Raw genomic sequence first — 14,119 nt, 5'->3', positions numbered from 1 at the left:
AATTACGTACAAAACCGGCATGACACGCGGCAATAATAATGTTCCCTGCTGAATGCTTGGCTCACACCGAGGCAATGAGTGTATGGAGTACAGTGCTACATTTATAATAGGCCATGTGCAGTGATAGTTTTCAGGTACTACAGTTATAGTAGCCCGCAGCGAATGTGTTAATGAAACAGATCCTACTAAATAAAGTAAAACGCACATTCAAAGATAGAAAATGTATTTATTTCTTTTACTACCATGTACACAAAATGTGATGATTGTCATGTAACTGCATTGGTGTTTATAAACATAGACTGGCATCACACTTCATAATAAAGTGTTCCCAAATGTAAAACCACAAACTTTTCAAAATAAAATTTTAATCCTTTTTAACTGATATAGAAAATAAAAGTTTCAACCAAACTGTTAGAAACCCCCAAAATAATGTAGTTAGTAAAAATTAAATAACAAAAGAACAACAATAGTTTCTACATACTACATTCAGTAGTTTATTTACAGATTTGTAAGTCAAATAAATACTAATATAACTAAGCAATTTCTTGCTAAAACTAGAAACTAGAATAAATAAGATCCATTTAAAGTAATTATTTTCTTGGTACAGTCTCATTTAATAAAATTTGGCATTTCATTAAATATGTAAAAAATAAAATGACAATAAGTATATTTCATTCAACTTCAATCAGTTTCTCAAAAAAAAAAAAAAAAAAAATTAAAAAATTATTAGTTTACTTAAACAAACCATAAACCTGTTTTTATTAAATAATAAATAGGTCTACTTTCCAATGAAAAGTGATAAAATATGATGCTGAGAAAGAAATTCATATTTTAAATGTTTTAAATCAACATTCTATAGAGACAAAGCAAATATTCAACTGTCTGATTGCACAGCAAAATTGTTAAACATTTAGAAATTTAACAGCAAAATAATTTCTGTACTTTATCATTCACTAACATGATCAATTTGAGAATAGTGTGACAGACTTTACTAACATAAATAAATGTGAATAGCATTTTCTCATCATGCAATCTCATAATTTAGTACTTTAAATAGCATTTTCAAACTTTAAACACCTTGTACTATAATTATGTGTTTAACTAAACAACAAATAAAATTAGCTTCTGCATATGACGCCACTCCAGTAATTAAGAACAACAAATAAAACCTGTATCATCAGACGGCCACCTCGTGATCTTTTTTTCCATTACTTATCCTATGAAAATTTGTAAGAAAATTATAAACATTTCAAAGTAAACATAAAACCAGTTATTTTACTATGAGTTGGAACTCAATTGCGTTACCTAAAACCTCTAGACCAAAGGCTGGAAAACAGCTATCAAAATCCACCAGTATTTTTTTGTACAGTGTCAAACTGCAATATTTCAAGAAATAAATTAAACCAGCTCTCTTGAATACCACAAGGTTAGGAAATACGTCCAACTATTTTGAAGTCATGAAGCTGACTCTATGTTCCCATAACAACTAATAAACATAAACAAGTTAATAAATTTGAGAAAAGTAACTAAAAAAAGTTACTTTCATTTAGAAATAAAAAAGAAAAACAGATCAAATTACTGTTAAGGTTAAGTTAACATTACTGGTAGGAAAGACCATATTTCTGTGTAACACTCGGCGTGTGAGCCGACGCGACGGAGAGCAGAAGAGGAACATCGTTGGCGTCCAGGTCGAGTGTGGCAGTGAGAGACGCCATGTCTAGAAACTCAGCAGAGAGCAGCAGTTCAGCTAACGCTTGACTTCTAACACATAACTCTTGTAGTTTGGTCTCCAGGTGAGATAGACACTGAAACACAAGTCACCTGTACTTATGAGACATTGAAATAAATCAAATTACTGCCGCCACAGCAAACCTAAAGACAAAGCTAATTTCCAGTTGTCTGATTGGATTTTTACTAAAACATTTCCTGGTACATATCAGTTGTTTTAACAGTTTGGATAACAATAAGTTTAACAAGTACTCGGCTTTGCTGCTATAGGGAATATGATAGGTGTTTTTTTTTTTTAGTAAAATGTATTGGCTGAGTATGAAGTTTCCAAAATATGTCATTTTGACAAGAGCATAGTAATTAAATATGTTCAATTATTTTTAATTTTCTCTGTGACCCATTAAGCGTACAATGATGATTAAACATCAACATTTTTGAAGCTGGTCAGAATTTTGCCGCGGTTGCAGATGTTAGCTTGGCCCGGGAGACGATGATGATGTCTACTGAGATGCAGATCATGAGAATTTCGCCTCGATTGCGGTGTGTAATGATGATGTCCATACAACCTCAGGAGATGATAATGATGTCTACACGGCTGTTGTTAATAATGAGGATTCGTCTTGATCACAGACGACAATCACGATGTTCCTATTACCCTGCCATGCCTCCAAGGGGGAGACTATAAGAAAGTCTACACGACTGCGGGAAATTATCAGAATTTTGCCACAATTGCAGGAGATAATGATGATGATGACGTCTACACGATCTCAGGAAACTATCAGAATTTTGTCACAACCGTGGGAGACAACAATGCAGTCCACAAGGCCAGGGGAGATGATCAAAATTGTGCCGTGGTAGCGGAAGACGACGATGATGCCCACACGGCTGCGTGGGATCATCAGAATTTTGTCATGATCATGGAAGACGATGATAATGTCCACATGACCGTAGACTTTTATGATTTTTTTTGCGGTAGCGGCAGACAATGATGATTACCACATGACTGCGGGAGAGGACGAGAATTACTCTGCGGTTGCAGAAGACTATAAGGATTTCTAAACAACTGGATGGGATATTCAGTATTTGACAGTGACGATGATGATTTTTTCGTTACCAATGAGGGATATTCAGGATTTTGTCGCAATCACAGAAAACAGTAATGATGTTTCGGTGACTGGTAAAGATATCCAGGATTTTGCAGAAGACGATGATCATAGTCTACATGACCTCAGGAAATGATCACGATATCACCTTGAGGTTGGCATGGTTGAGTTTAGCTTTCTGTATCAAGAATAAATCAATATTGGTATCGAGCCGACAAATTAGTCAAATGGCATGTAAAATAATATTTTTCATAATGCAAATATGTAGCTCAATTAAATGCACTAACTTTGAGAAAAGCTGAGGTCTAAATTTACTTTCCACCTCAAGTTAGCCAATACTCACCACTGGCGCAGGTATAGATAGTGCACAAAGATGCTGTGTAGTCTCCAACATGTTGGCTACTAACTGTGACATCCCCACCCTCACACCTGGTTCTGACCTCACCGAATGACTAGATACCAGCAACACTTCACTGCAACCATACACAGACATTAGCACACAACTTGCACTATACTCTGTTCACACAATTTAGGCGGTTTGAGGAGAAGTTCCCCACCACTTATTTTCGCTGTAGCCTAGGTTGCAGGTTATCAACGCTTTGGCGAACCTCAGCTGTTGAACTTATGTTTTAAAGGTAGGATCTGGAAGGAATACATTTCTTTCCCTAAAACCACCTTAACTTTTTTAATGGAATATAATGAACATAACTTTCATACAAAATACACAAGCTGCTTGTATTGTATTTTGGAGTTACTACATGATACTATTCACCTTTGTACTATTCATTTTCTTAAGTAGACATCCCATCTAGATATGGATGGACCACCTGTAGCAATTTTTTCATAAAAAATAATTTAGTTAAAATGAGCCTCTCACCTACTATAGTTTGGATAGGAAGTAAAAAGCTGGACAGTGGGTCTTCTAAATAAATATAAGGCTAAATAAAATCACACACAAATGTGTTACCTATTGAGAAGACCCTACTGTGCAGATAAGCCCGCTCTTCATATCTAAAAGAAAACCGAACCTATTCTTGTCTACATCCATTTCTATTGCAGAAGTCTAGGTCCACTTACCAAGTGTCTACATTGGCCACGATACAGACGACTTCTTCTCTGTCCCCGTCCTCCATGCTGTGAGCCTCCAGAGCCAGTGAATGTCTGAGGTCTGTCAGCCAGCCAGGAGACACTCTTGGCAGTCCCTGCAGCACCAACTCAGGGCTGTACTGCTCACTGATGCTGCCAAACATGGAGCTCGCTACACTCACCAGCCTTCCCTCGTCTACCACAGAGCTGTAAGTCGTAGTTTATTAAGCCTTTGAATTTTTTTTCGGTTCACATTACACTTAGGTGTGAACAGATGTGAGCTGTAACATTAAAATCCTTTTCACAGCTGATTTGGACTTAGGGGTGAAAGGACTTCGATATGCAAATTCTGGTTGATAAACCATAAGCCTTTGGTAAGAGATTTTTTACCTTCCTACTTCTCAGTTAAGCCAAGCTATTGTTGTATTTTTGTTTTATATTGTTATCGCACTTCGCCATCATTATTTAGGCTAATATAGAGGCCAATGTAAAATTAATTAAAATTTTTGTAATCCACATTGTGTGTCTACGATAAATTTGAAAGTCAGAACTTTTGATAAGGCAAATCATATTAGATAGGCTATTCATTATAAAACGATTTTCTACATTACACGCTACGGGTACATTTAGGTACTTGTGATTGCCGATTAAAGTGTTTTTGTTTTATTATCATTTCATATTCTTGTTGTTTTGTACATGTGCTTATTTTTTCTCCTTTGTTAATTCAACAATAGGCTAAGTATTGTAGTTTATCTGTGATTTATGTAAAAATGGTGAATCTGTATTAAATTAAATTAAATACTTTTAAGCGAGTTAAAAACTTTATCATGGAATTTACAGTAGGCCTATATGCCTACCATGGTACCGGTAACTGTAAATTAAATGGTAATAGGAATGGTTTCAATTTCAACCTCATACAAAATCTTAAAACCTTTTTGCTACACATTAAATCTAACCTTTATATTCTGAATTTATTGATGGAAGGACTTAAGCTTAAGATCAAATCTGTTGTTTTGATAACCAAGCAATCTTATCAATCTATGCAATCTATGGGGCATGGTGCCCATAAAAATTTGGGATTTCTTTTCATTTTCACTTCTTCACAGTTTTATATATTTATAAATTATATTAATATTATTAATATGGATACAAATTATAAATTACCTTGAAAATGGTAGTTCGAGATACTCCTCAGCTGAAGAAACTGTGGAGCTCTCCACAATCACTTGGGGGATTTCATAACTACTATCAATCAAGTTTTCAACACTCGCTTTTGTGTCTACAACAGAATCTTTCAAAGATCTGTTACTAGTCCTAAACACTTCTGCGTCTGAATAAACATTTACTTTTAATTTACTATCAGTATTTACACTAGGAACTAAAGCACACATTGGTTTACTAGACATCCTCTCAATAGCACTGTCACTGAACCACTTCCTAATAATCTGAATCATCCCTTTACTTCTTCTTCTTCTCTTTGTCCAGTTCTTTTCTATAGCAACTTCCTCAGGAGCACTTAGACAGCGAGGTCGTTGTAACGGCCTTAACGTCTTTGACTCACAGACATCTTCTAACTGTATAGAGGTTGAGTGACTTACCACCACTCTACTGCTAACTTCTCCACTGACAAACTCATTTTTCTCTCCAATATTTAGAGTTTCCGCATCAGCATCGTTGACCAATATAATCGGAGGAGTCGGATGTAGGCTGTTGGATGTTGTTGACGGTGATGTGAAGAACTCTGGCACGTTAGCTTCATCCTGCCCTTTGATATTAACCAGTTCCTCGTTCTCTCCCAAGACGAAAACGACCTTGCTTGCTTTATCTTCAGACTCTCTAAGATCAGCCTGAATCAAATTTTCTTTTATGAAAGAATTACTTTTCTCATTATCTCGTTTGAGCGAGAGTTTGGAATTGGTTTTATTCATAGCATCTAGCACGAGAGGTGATGTAAATTGTTTTTCCGATTCAACTTTCACAAACACACTGTGATTGGTTTCAATACATTTTATAAAAGAAGACTCTGTCGAATCCAAGCTCATTTTCACCCCGTTGTGCAACTTCTTTCCATCTGCTATTGTATTTTGAGAAAAGGACGTCTCCATCAAATTAGCTGTACTTTTAGTTTTGCCAAACTTTGACCCTAAAGAGTTCATTGACTTTATAATTTTATTTCCGTCCTCGTAGCTTTCGCCAGAAAACTCGTTGCAAGATTCAAAGCCACTCTCAATGCTGTTTGCGTTGTCTGCATCAGCGTCGACTACAGAGAACGTCTTCATGCTCAACATGGTTTTACACTTTGTCAATGTTGACGACGATGACTCTGTATCGTCTAGTGACCCGGCTTTACTGAACTCTCTAATCGCGTCTTTGTCGAACGAACAGTTCTCAAGACTACTTTCTAGCAGATCCTCGAGGTGGTTTTCTTCCCCAGGAGGTACTTCTCGCTGCTGGTCCATTGCCTTGACGTGTCCGCAGCGTATGAAGTAGCTCAGTACCGAGAGTAGCTGCTGTATCAGCACCTCTGACTTGCCCAGAACCACAGTCTTGGCTATCTTGGGAGGGTAACCCAACGCACCCTGCAGATCACTCAACTGAGCCCACAGCTGATTGTAGGGGTGGTTCTTAGACAGCTCAGTCAGCTGAAACAAACATCGTCAACTTCTTAGGGCAACACCAAAAAGCCTGATGCTCTTCAATCCTCTACTTACTACTCACTCACTCTTCATTTTTTACCAAATCTATTTTTAGGCCTAAACAGGAGCAAGATGATGTGTTTTATGTTTTTAAGGCACAAAATTATTATTTTTTAGTTTTGCTTCAAGGATTTATGAGTAGGTTTATTATCTAAATTTTTCCTTCCTCATATTTTGTACCTTATTGTTTAACAATACTTTACTAAAGAAAAGTTACATCCAAAACAAAAATAAAATGCAAAACTTCAAACCCTGTAAAGCAATAACTAATAAGTTGTCTTTTAGCGAATTTCCCATATAGGGAATAAGCTATTACCGTAGTACTCATGGTAAGACCTGGACGCGGGACCGATTTTTTTTTCGTTTTGAGTTCCTTAGAGGCCAAAAACACCATCCGTTCAAATTCACATATATATATATATCTTACTAATATTATAAATCTGAAAGTTTGTGAGTTTGTGTGTGTGTTTGTGTGTATGTTTGTGTGTGTGTGTGTTGCTCAATCACGCATAAACTACTGGACGGATTGGGCTGAAATTTGGCATGATGATAGCTCACATTCCCGATTAACATTAAAGCATATTATTATCCCAAAAATCCTTTCGGGCTCCGCCCCAGTGGCTCTGTAGTTCCCCATGTTAACCTTATGGTTTTTCATATTTAAAAGGAATTAATGAATATTAACAGCTGTTTCAATTAAACAAGTTGGTTCTGTTCTATGATGTTCAATAGCATAAAAGTTACAAAGATTACCAACAGAGTGCAGCACTATTATTATTTTTTTTTTATTTATGGCAACAGCTAATTTCCAACCAAAAGGTGAGTGAGCGTAGCGAACGAACTTCAACCTGGAGGCGAGTTAGCGTAGCGAACGAGCTAACCTGAAGGCAAGTGAGCGCAGCGAACGAGCTCCAACCCAAAGGTGAGTGAGCGTAGCGAACGAACTTCAACCAGGACGTGAATGAGCCATGCGAATACTTATGAAGTTACAGTTGAACGGGGCAAAGCCCGCGGGTACAGCTAGTATATTTATATATGTGTGTCCGTCAGCACGATAACTCGAGCAAAAATGATCCGATTTTGATGAAATTTGGTACAAACGTGTAAACGTACGTTTATTCGAACGAGTTCGCGATCCAGCATGATCGGACCATTGGGAACGGGGGTTTACGGGGGGTTTTATGGGGTAAAAATAGGTTTTTCCCATTTTTGACCCAAAAAACATAAAATTTAGCAATTTCGTTCCAAACCATTTTGTGGAGCTTAAAAAAACAAATAATTTAGTATATTGAAGCGCTATTATGCGCCTAATGGTTACGGAGAAAATTCCAAAAAATTGTAAATTTAAAATTCCCATGTTATTCTTATGGAGAATAAGTAAACTGTTGTAGTTTGCTTGTTTGTGAACATATTTTGATCAAATTTGGAAAATGTTTTTATTTCTTACTAACTATTCACATTTTACAAAAAAAAACAGTTTTACCCTCCCTGATGCAGCAAACCTAAGTACTTGTTAACTAATTCTATTTAAATCAAGAATAAATGTTATATTTTTAAGTAGACATTTCAGTGTAAATCCAATCAGTCAAATGGAAATTCGCTTAGTCTGCAGGTTTGTTGCGGCGGGGGTATTTTTATCTTGCTGCAATTAAACGAGTGATTATTTTAAAATGTAATAAAATATTAAGCAACACAGTAATTAAAGTGCCACCTTAAAATCGTAAAATTTCGAGTTGGGTCCAAAGTATCATCTATGGGCCTTTTCTAATTTGACTATCAATAATAATACTTTCTAAGGCAATGTTTGATAACAAAACAGGAATTTTCAACATTCCTCAAAAGAAACGGTAAAGCTGAGACACACAAACAAATAAAATTTAATACTGAAATCTTCCCATTTTATCCAAACACTTCAATTTAGCCTTGACAACATAGTGCAGTAGAAATAGGGTTTGAGGTGGAACTAATTGCAACAGAAATTATTCCAGTTAGAAATGGTAGGTAATACACTTATAAAAAACATACTAAAAATATACATTTGTACTGTTACGCAAAATACGGTTTTTTGGTCGCCATTAAAAAAAGTGTAAAATTTTAAATTAATGTTAAAAAATCTGGTTTGGTATCAAATTATAGAACATTTAATGCTGGAAAATAATATAATGGTTGAATTTAAAATATACTGTTAAGAGTGATGCACTAGGGGCGAAAAAAGGTGCGTTTAAAAACGTGGCATTTGAAAAGTTTTTTATTTATAAGTTATTTTATACTTTTAAAATTTGTTTTTTTTCATTTTTGACCCTTAAAACGTAAAATTTCCCAATTTCTCTCTAGACCTTTTTAAAGAGCTTAAAAAACAAATAGTTAAGTATATCAAAGGGGTTTTGTACGATTATTGGTAACGGGAAAATTCAAAAAATTGGAAATTTAAAATCATTATGTTATTCTTATGGAGAATATGGTAAAAAGTTGTAGTTTCCTTGTTTATGGATATATTTTGATAAAACTTTAAGATTTATAGAATGAACGAAGTGAATTCTCATACTGGTGTAAAATGCATCTCATGTAAATCCAAAAACTCGAGAATGACTACGTATATGAAGTTGATGTTTTGCACAAAGGTTCTTTATCATATTATCTTGGTTAAGTTCGTTATTGGAGATTATTTGTTCAGTAATAATTATAAAATCCTAAAAAAACCATTTTAATTTTCCCCCATAAGAATAACATTAGGAGCTACCTTCTTCTTCTTTTTTTGTTTACATTTGACGACCAACAACTTTGTTGTGAATTCTAGAGACCAAAGAGACCGAAGTGAATTCTATTATTTCTTTCATCCATGGAGTAGACAGTGTAGGTATATTATATTAGTCAATGGTTTTATATGCATAATAAATCTTTAAATTATAATTATTTAAACAAATATTCATCTGAGGAAATAAATATGGGATTTAAAAATATCCACTCAAATGTATTATAATCGATAAAAATATTTTAGGTATTTACATGTTTTAACTTTTTACATGTGTTTATGTTGTTTGTTTAGTAGGCTTGAAATTAAGACATTAGTCCTTGGGCCGAACTTCATCACTTGGGTGGCATGACGGATTTCTAAAAATAAGTGGTGTTAACATTGTCTTGAGCTTTTTATATTATTAATTTTCAATATTATTAATTATTGTTATAGCATACTATTAAATGCCTATGCCAATCAGATTTTTCTTAAAGAGACATTTTTTCTAACCATAACATAGTGTCTTTTTTCTTATCGTCGTCACGTCGTCGTCGTCGGTTCGGTTGTGTTTTCTTTTGTTTGTTGTGTTTTCTCTGTTGGTTCTTGGCTAGAGGCTAGGTGTTGTTTTGTTGGTTGTTGGGTGATGTCATATAAAATAGTGGAAGATTTTTGGGGTACAGTTTCTTAACTGGGCTACGCTATTATTTATTGAAACTACCTATCGATTCGATTAGTAAACCTTCTTGCGATTTTGTTCGCCCATGTCAATGGCAAAGATCTAGGCTGGCATGGCCATTGATTGGTTAGACTAAGCAAGGAAGTACCTAACTTTAATTAATCACTGTGTCTGGTTAGGCCTATGTGTTTGAAATATCAATCGTCATTGTTGAGATATGATCTTTCAAGTGTTATTGTGAAACTAGGCCTATAACTTAACGTTATCCGGCAGGGCCTAGGCCTAATTATAAGCTAAGTAAACTTAGATACACTAACAAATTAGGCCTAAAAGTTATCAAGTGTAACTGACAGAGTGTTCCCTATCAAGTTAGAGCCTGCAATCAAAGGTAATAGCCTACCTTGGCCTTTTCTACAGTCTTATTTAATTTAAGTTAAAAGGACCTAGGCCTAAGTTAATAGATAAATTTCTTATAAACTTAAACTTGGAGAAGTAAGCCTATCTGTGGCCTTAAGCCTGGTTTTTCTAGGCGCGGAGTGTGGAAAAGCGATTAGCAACGCTTAATAATTAACAACAATGCACTTCTAGGTAAACAGTTAAGTTAACATTAACTTAAACTTAAATGACTGTAAGAGGCCTACCTAAGGCAAGAGGAGTCTATATATAAGGTTACATTTCTTTACCTTGATCGCCAAGTGATCCATGTACCGTAAGTCTAAAAACAGGATTACTCACGTTTCGACATCGTCACAACACGACAAGCGTCATTGTAAAATCGTACAAAAACTTTCTAAACCATATGGTCACAGTCTTTCCGACACACACTAAAAACACATTAGGTACCGGTAGGCCTACCAAAATACACTTAAAAGTAACTTAGGCCTACTAACTTAACTAATTTGTGGTAAGGCGACAGATCTGTGGAAGCCTCAGCTTGCGAGCAGATCTGTCGTATTACCACAAATTAGTAACTTAGGCCTACTTTTAAATGTATTTTTGTTGCTCGGCAGTCGAGCCTCGGCATGCGAGCTTAGTTAGAAGCCTACTTTTAAATGTATTTTTGTACCGGTAATGTGATTTTTGTGTGTGTCGGAAAGACTGTGACGTGACCATATGGTTTAGAAAGTTTTTGTACGATTTGACAATGACACTTTGACGTCGAAATGCGCGTAATCCTATTCTTTGGACTTACATGGATCACTTGGCGATCAAGGTAATGTAACCTTCTAAATTTTAACATCAGTGATTCTGAAAACAACATACAACATGAAGAGGAGTCTGTGTATTGCACTCCGTTTCTGTGCCTAACTTAGGAAACTCCGGCTTATCAGTTTGTAGTAAAGTTTCCATAATTACTGTTCTAAAGCCTAAGTTAGGCTTGAAGCATTCATAGCTCAATCAGAATCTATAAATTGATTCATGTGACAGATTGTTCTAAAAGTCAGTTAGGCCCTAACCTCAGAATTTCTCATTTAGTAGGCCTAGGCATGGGTGCAGTGCCGGTAAAACCTGCAATATTTTATCAAATTAATAATATATCGATTATGGTTCGGTTCGATGAATTTTAATAACTTAACTTAACTTAAACCACAGAAAATATACTACTATAACCCAGAATGCCAACCGCATGGTAAAATGCGTTAAGTACTTTGAGAGAGCTTTGCCTGTCAGTTCGTAGGCAGCGCCACCAGCGTTGCTATGCTGAGTGCATTGCAACGCTGGTGGCGCTGCCTACGAACTGACAGGCAAAGCTCTCTCAACTGTACTTGACGCTTTTTACCATGCGGTTGGCATTCTGGGTTATAGTAGTAGGCTATATTTTCTGTGCTTAAACTTACTTAGGCCTACTTAGGTCTAACCTATAACAATAACAAGAAAAAATGATCCAATTTTGATGAAATTTGGTGTAAACGTGTCAACCTAAATTTATTCTAATGGGTTCGCAAACCAGCACGATCATATTATGGGAACTATGGGGTTTTTATACTTAAGGTAAAAATAAGTTTTTCCCCTATTTAACCTTACAAAGACAAAATTTTTAAACTTCTTTCCAAAACTATTTTGTTGAGCTTAAAAAAACAAATAGGCTACGGTAATTTCTTAATGAAGCGTTATTATTCGCCTAATGGTTACCGTGCACGGAGAAAATTCCAAAAAATTGTAAATTTAAAATTTCTATATTATTCTTTTGGAGAATAAACAATCAGGCAAATGGAAATTCGCTTAGTCTGCAGGTTTGCTGCGGGGGAGGTATTATTTTAAATTTGAGCGACTAAAAACAGAAGAAATTAAAAATTTTCTAACTGTATGCGGTAATTGACTTAAGTTAGCCTATATTAATAAGGTTTAAGTTGGATTATAATAGTTATTGTTTATTTTGTTTTTAACTTTCATAAAATAAATTTTGATTTTGGTTGAGTTTAAAATCAATACCTAATAACTCAATTCCACGTTTAAACAACAAAAATATATATTGTAGAAACAATAGCTTTATCGAACCGAACCAAAATCGATATAGGCTAAATTAATTGATATTTAAATCGATAATATATTGCAGGTTCTCTGCGGAACTGTTCTCCTAGGCATACTTCTATGTTTTGAATTAGCTTAAGTATCATCACCAATAAGTACATAATAAGCTTGATTCTAATATTACCTACACCGAGTTAGGCCTAGGCTTATACTAATGGTTGACAGAGTAAGAAAATAAGCCATGAGTCAATGTGGGCAATTTTTTGCTTGGCTTTATCCAAATAAGCAACTCCAATGCAGTGTTTTTGTTTTTATAATAGCCTATTGTTAACATGATGAAGTTAACACGTTCGCTACTGCAATAGTAGGAAATTTTCCATTCACATGGACCAGCGACGCACATATGCGACGGCCGGTTTCCACCCATAGACTGCCGTTGCATATATGCGACGGCTAGTCACAATAAAATAGACTGCCGCGCATATTTGCGTCGTGTTCTAATGTTATTAAAATGCTTATATCTTTGTAGTGGTCTATTTGAAGGCACTGAATTCCCTGCAGTGGTCTACAGAGATGTCTGACGCACAACTGCGTCGCTTGGTCTGTGGATATGATGATTGGTGACGTCATATAATAGTTGGAAAAACTGGTCTTTACTTTTCTGCATCACTGTATGTACGTATGCAGTATGTATGCTGCAAAATCCTATGTAGCTTTTATATTTGTTCAGTTATAAACTGTTCTTGAATAATCTGTTTATTTTTTTACTTACTTTCACCTTAAAACACAAAAAATGAACTGTCACATATATGCGACGTTTAGTCTATTTCAAGAATAACTATGATAATTTTCACTATTGTCTTCGCTGTAGACCGGGCGTCGCAAATATGCGACATTACAAAAGGTTATAAAAAATACAAAAAAACAAGAATAATTTATTTACAAACAAGATTGTAGCGTATTACAATGTAAATGATCACTGGTTTACAGGTTTTCGCCCGTGGTCTGTGTGTACTGTTATCCAAGTAACAGCCGGTCTATGTGTAAGATTCAAATGTATACCTCGGTCTGTGGCAATGACCGCGGCTTCGCATATATGCGACACTCAGTAGCGAACGTGTTAAGTCTATGATATTGCGTTTGTAGAATTTAAATGGTAGGACCTAGATGTTAAATTAATTATGCTTCTAACATAATATGCCTTAGGTAGGCTAAGCAACAATTTAAAAATATTTCATACTTAACTTGTGACCTTTCCTAGCCCACAGGTCACACATTTAAGGCCTAACTAAGGTAAAAGAAATTCCCAACTTAAGTTACCGTTAGGCCTATATTAAGCAATTAAGGAATAAAATATCTTGGCAATTTACCTTTACATAGCATAGTGGTTGTGGTGGGTATTTAACGCATGGGATAATAGGATACTATTACTAAAGTAAAGTGTCACCTATTAAGTTAGGCCTACCATTACCTAAGCTAATACTTATTACTAATAGCATAGTACCATAGATAATACCGGTAGTAGTAGGGCTTTCTTAGATATACCCGTAATAACAACAGAAAATTGATACAACGTTGAATGAAATATTTTAATCAATATTTATATCGAACAAACATTTCATGC

At 35.2% G+C, this 14,119-nt stretch overlaps 1 protein-coding gene across 1 annotated transcript in view; it reads right to left on the bottom strand.

Moving 5' to 3' along the window:
• Window positions 1–760: 760 nt before the first annotated feature.
• The window catches only part of LOC128987374 (folliculin-interacting protein 2), a 39,127-nt gene continuing 25,768 nt past the window's right edge, over window positions 761–14,119 (bottom strand). Inside the window, exons 11-14 of the mRNA XM_054408191.1 lie at window positions 5,082–6,559; window positions 3,909–4,124; window positions 3,175–3,304; window positions 761–1,805 (exon numbers count right to left, since the gene is read on the bottom strand). Coding sequence (XP_054264166.1) covers window positions 1,599–1,805; window positions 3,175–3,304; window positions 3,909–4,124; window positions 5,082–6,559 — 2,031 coding nt within the window. The 3' untranslated portion in view covers window positions 761–1,598. The remainder of the gene's footprint in view (window positions 1,806–3,174; window positions 3,305–3,908; window positions 4,125–5,081; window positions 6,560–14,119) is intronic.

Source organism: Macrosteles quadrilineatus, unplaced genomic scaffold (genome assembly GCF_028750875.1).
Source record: "Macrosteles quadrilineatus isolate MER2022 unplaced genomic scaffold, UCM_ALF_1.0 Scaffold_2__2_contigs__length_208266976, whole genome shotgun sequence".
Lineage (NCBI taxonomy): Eukaryota > Metazoa > Arthropoda > Insecta > Hemiptera > Cicadellidae > Macrosteles > Macrosteles quadrilineatus.
Note: the sequence above shows the minus strand (reverse complement) of the source record. Positions and strands in the feature narration are given on the sequence as shown.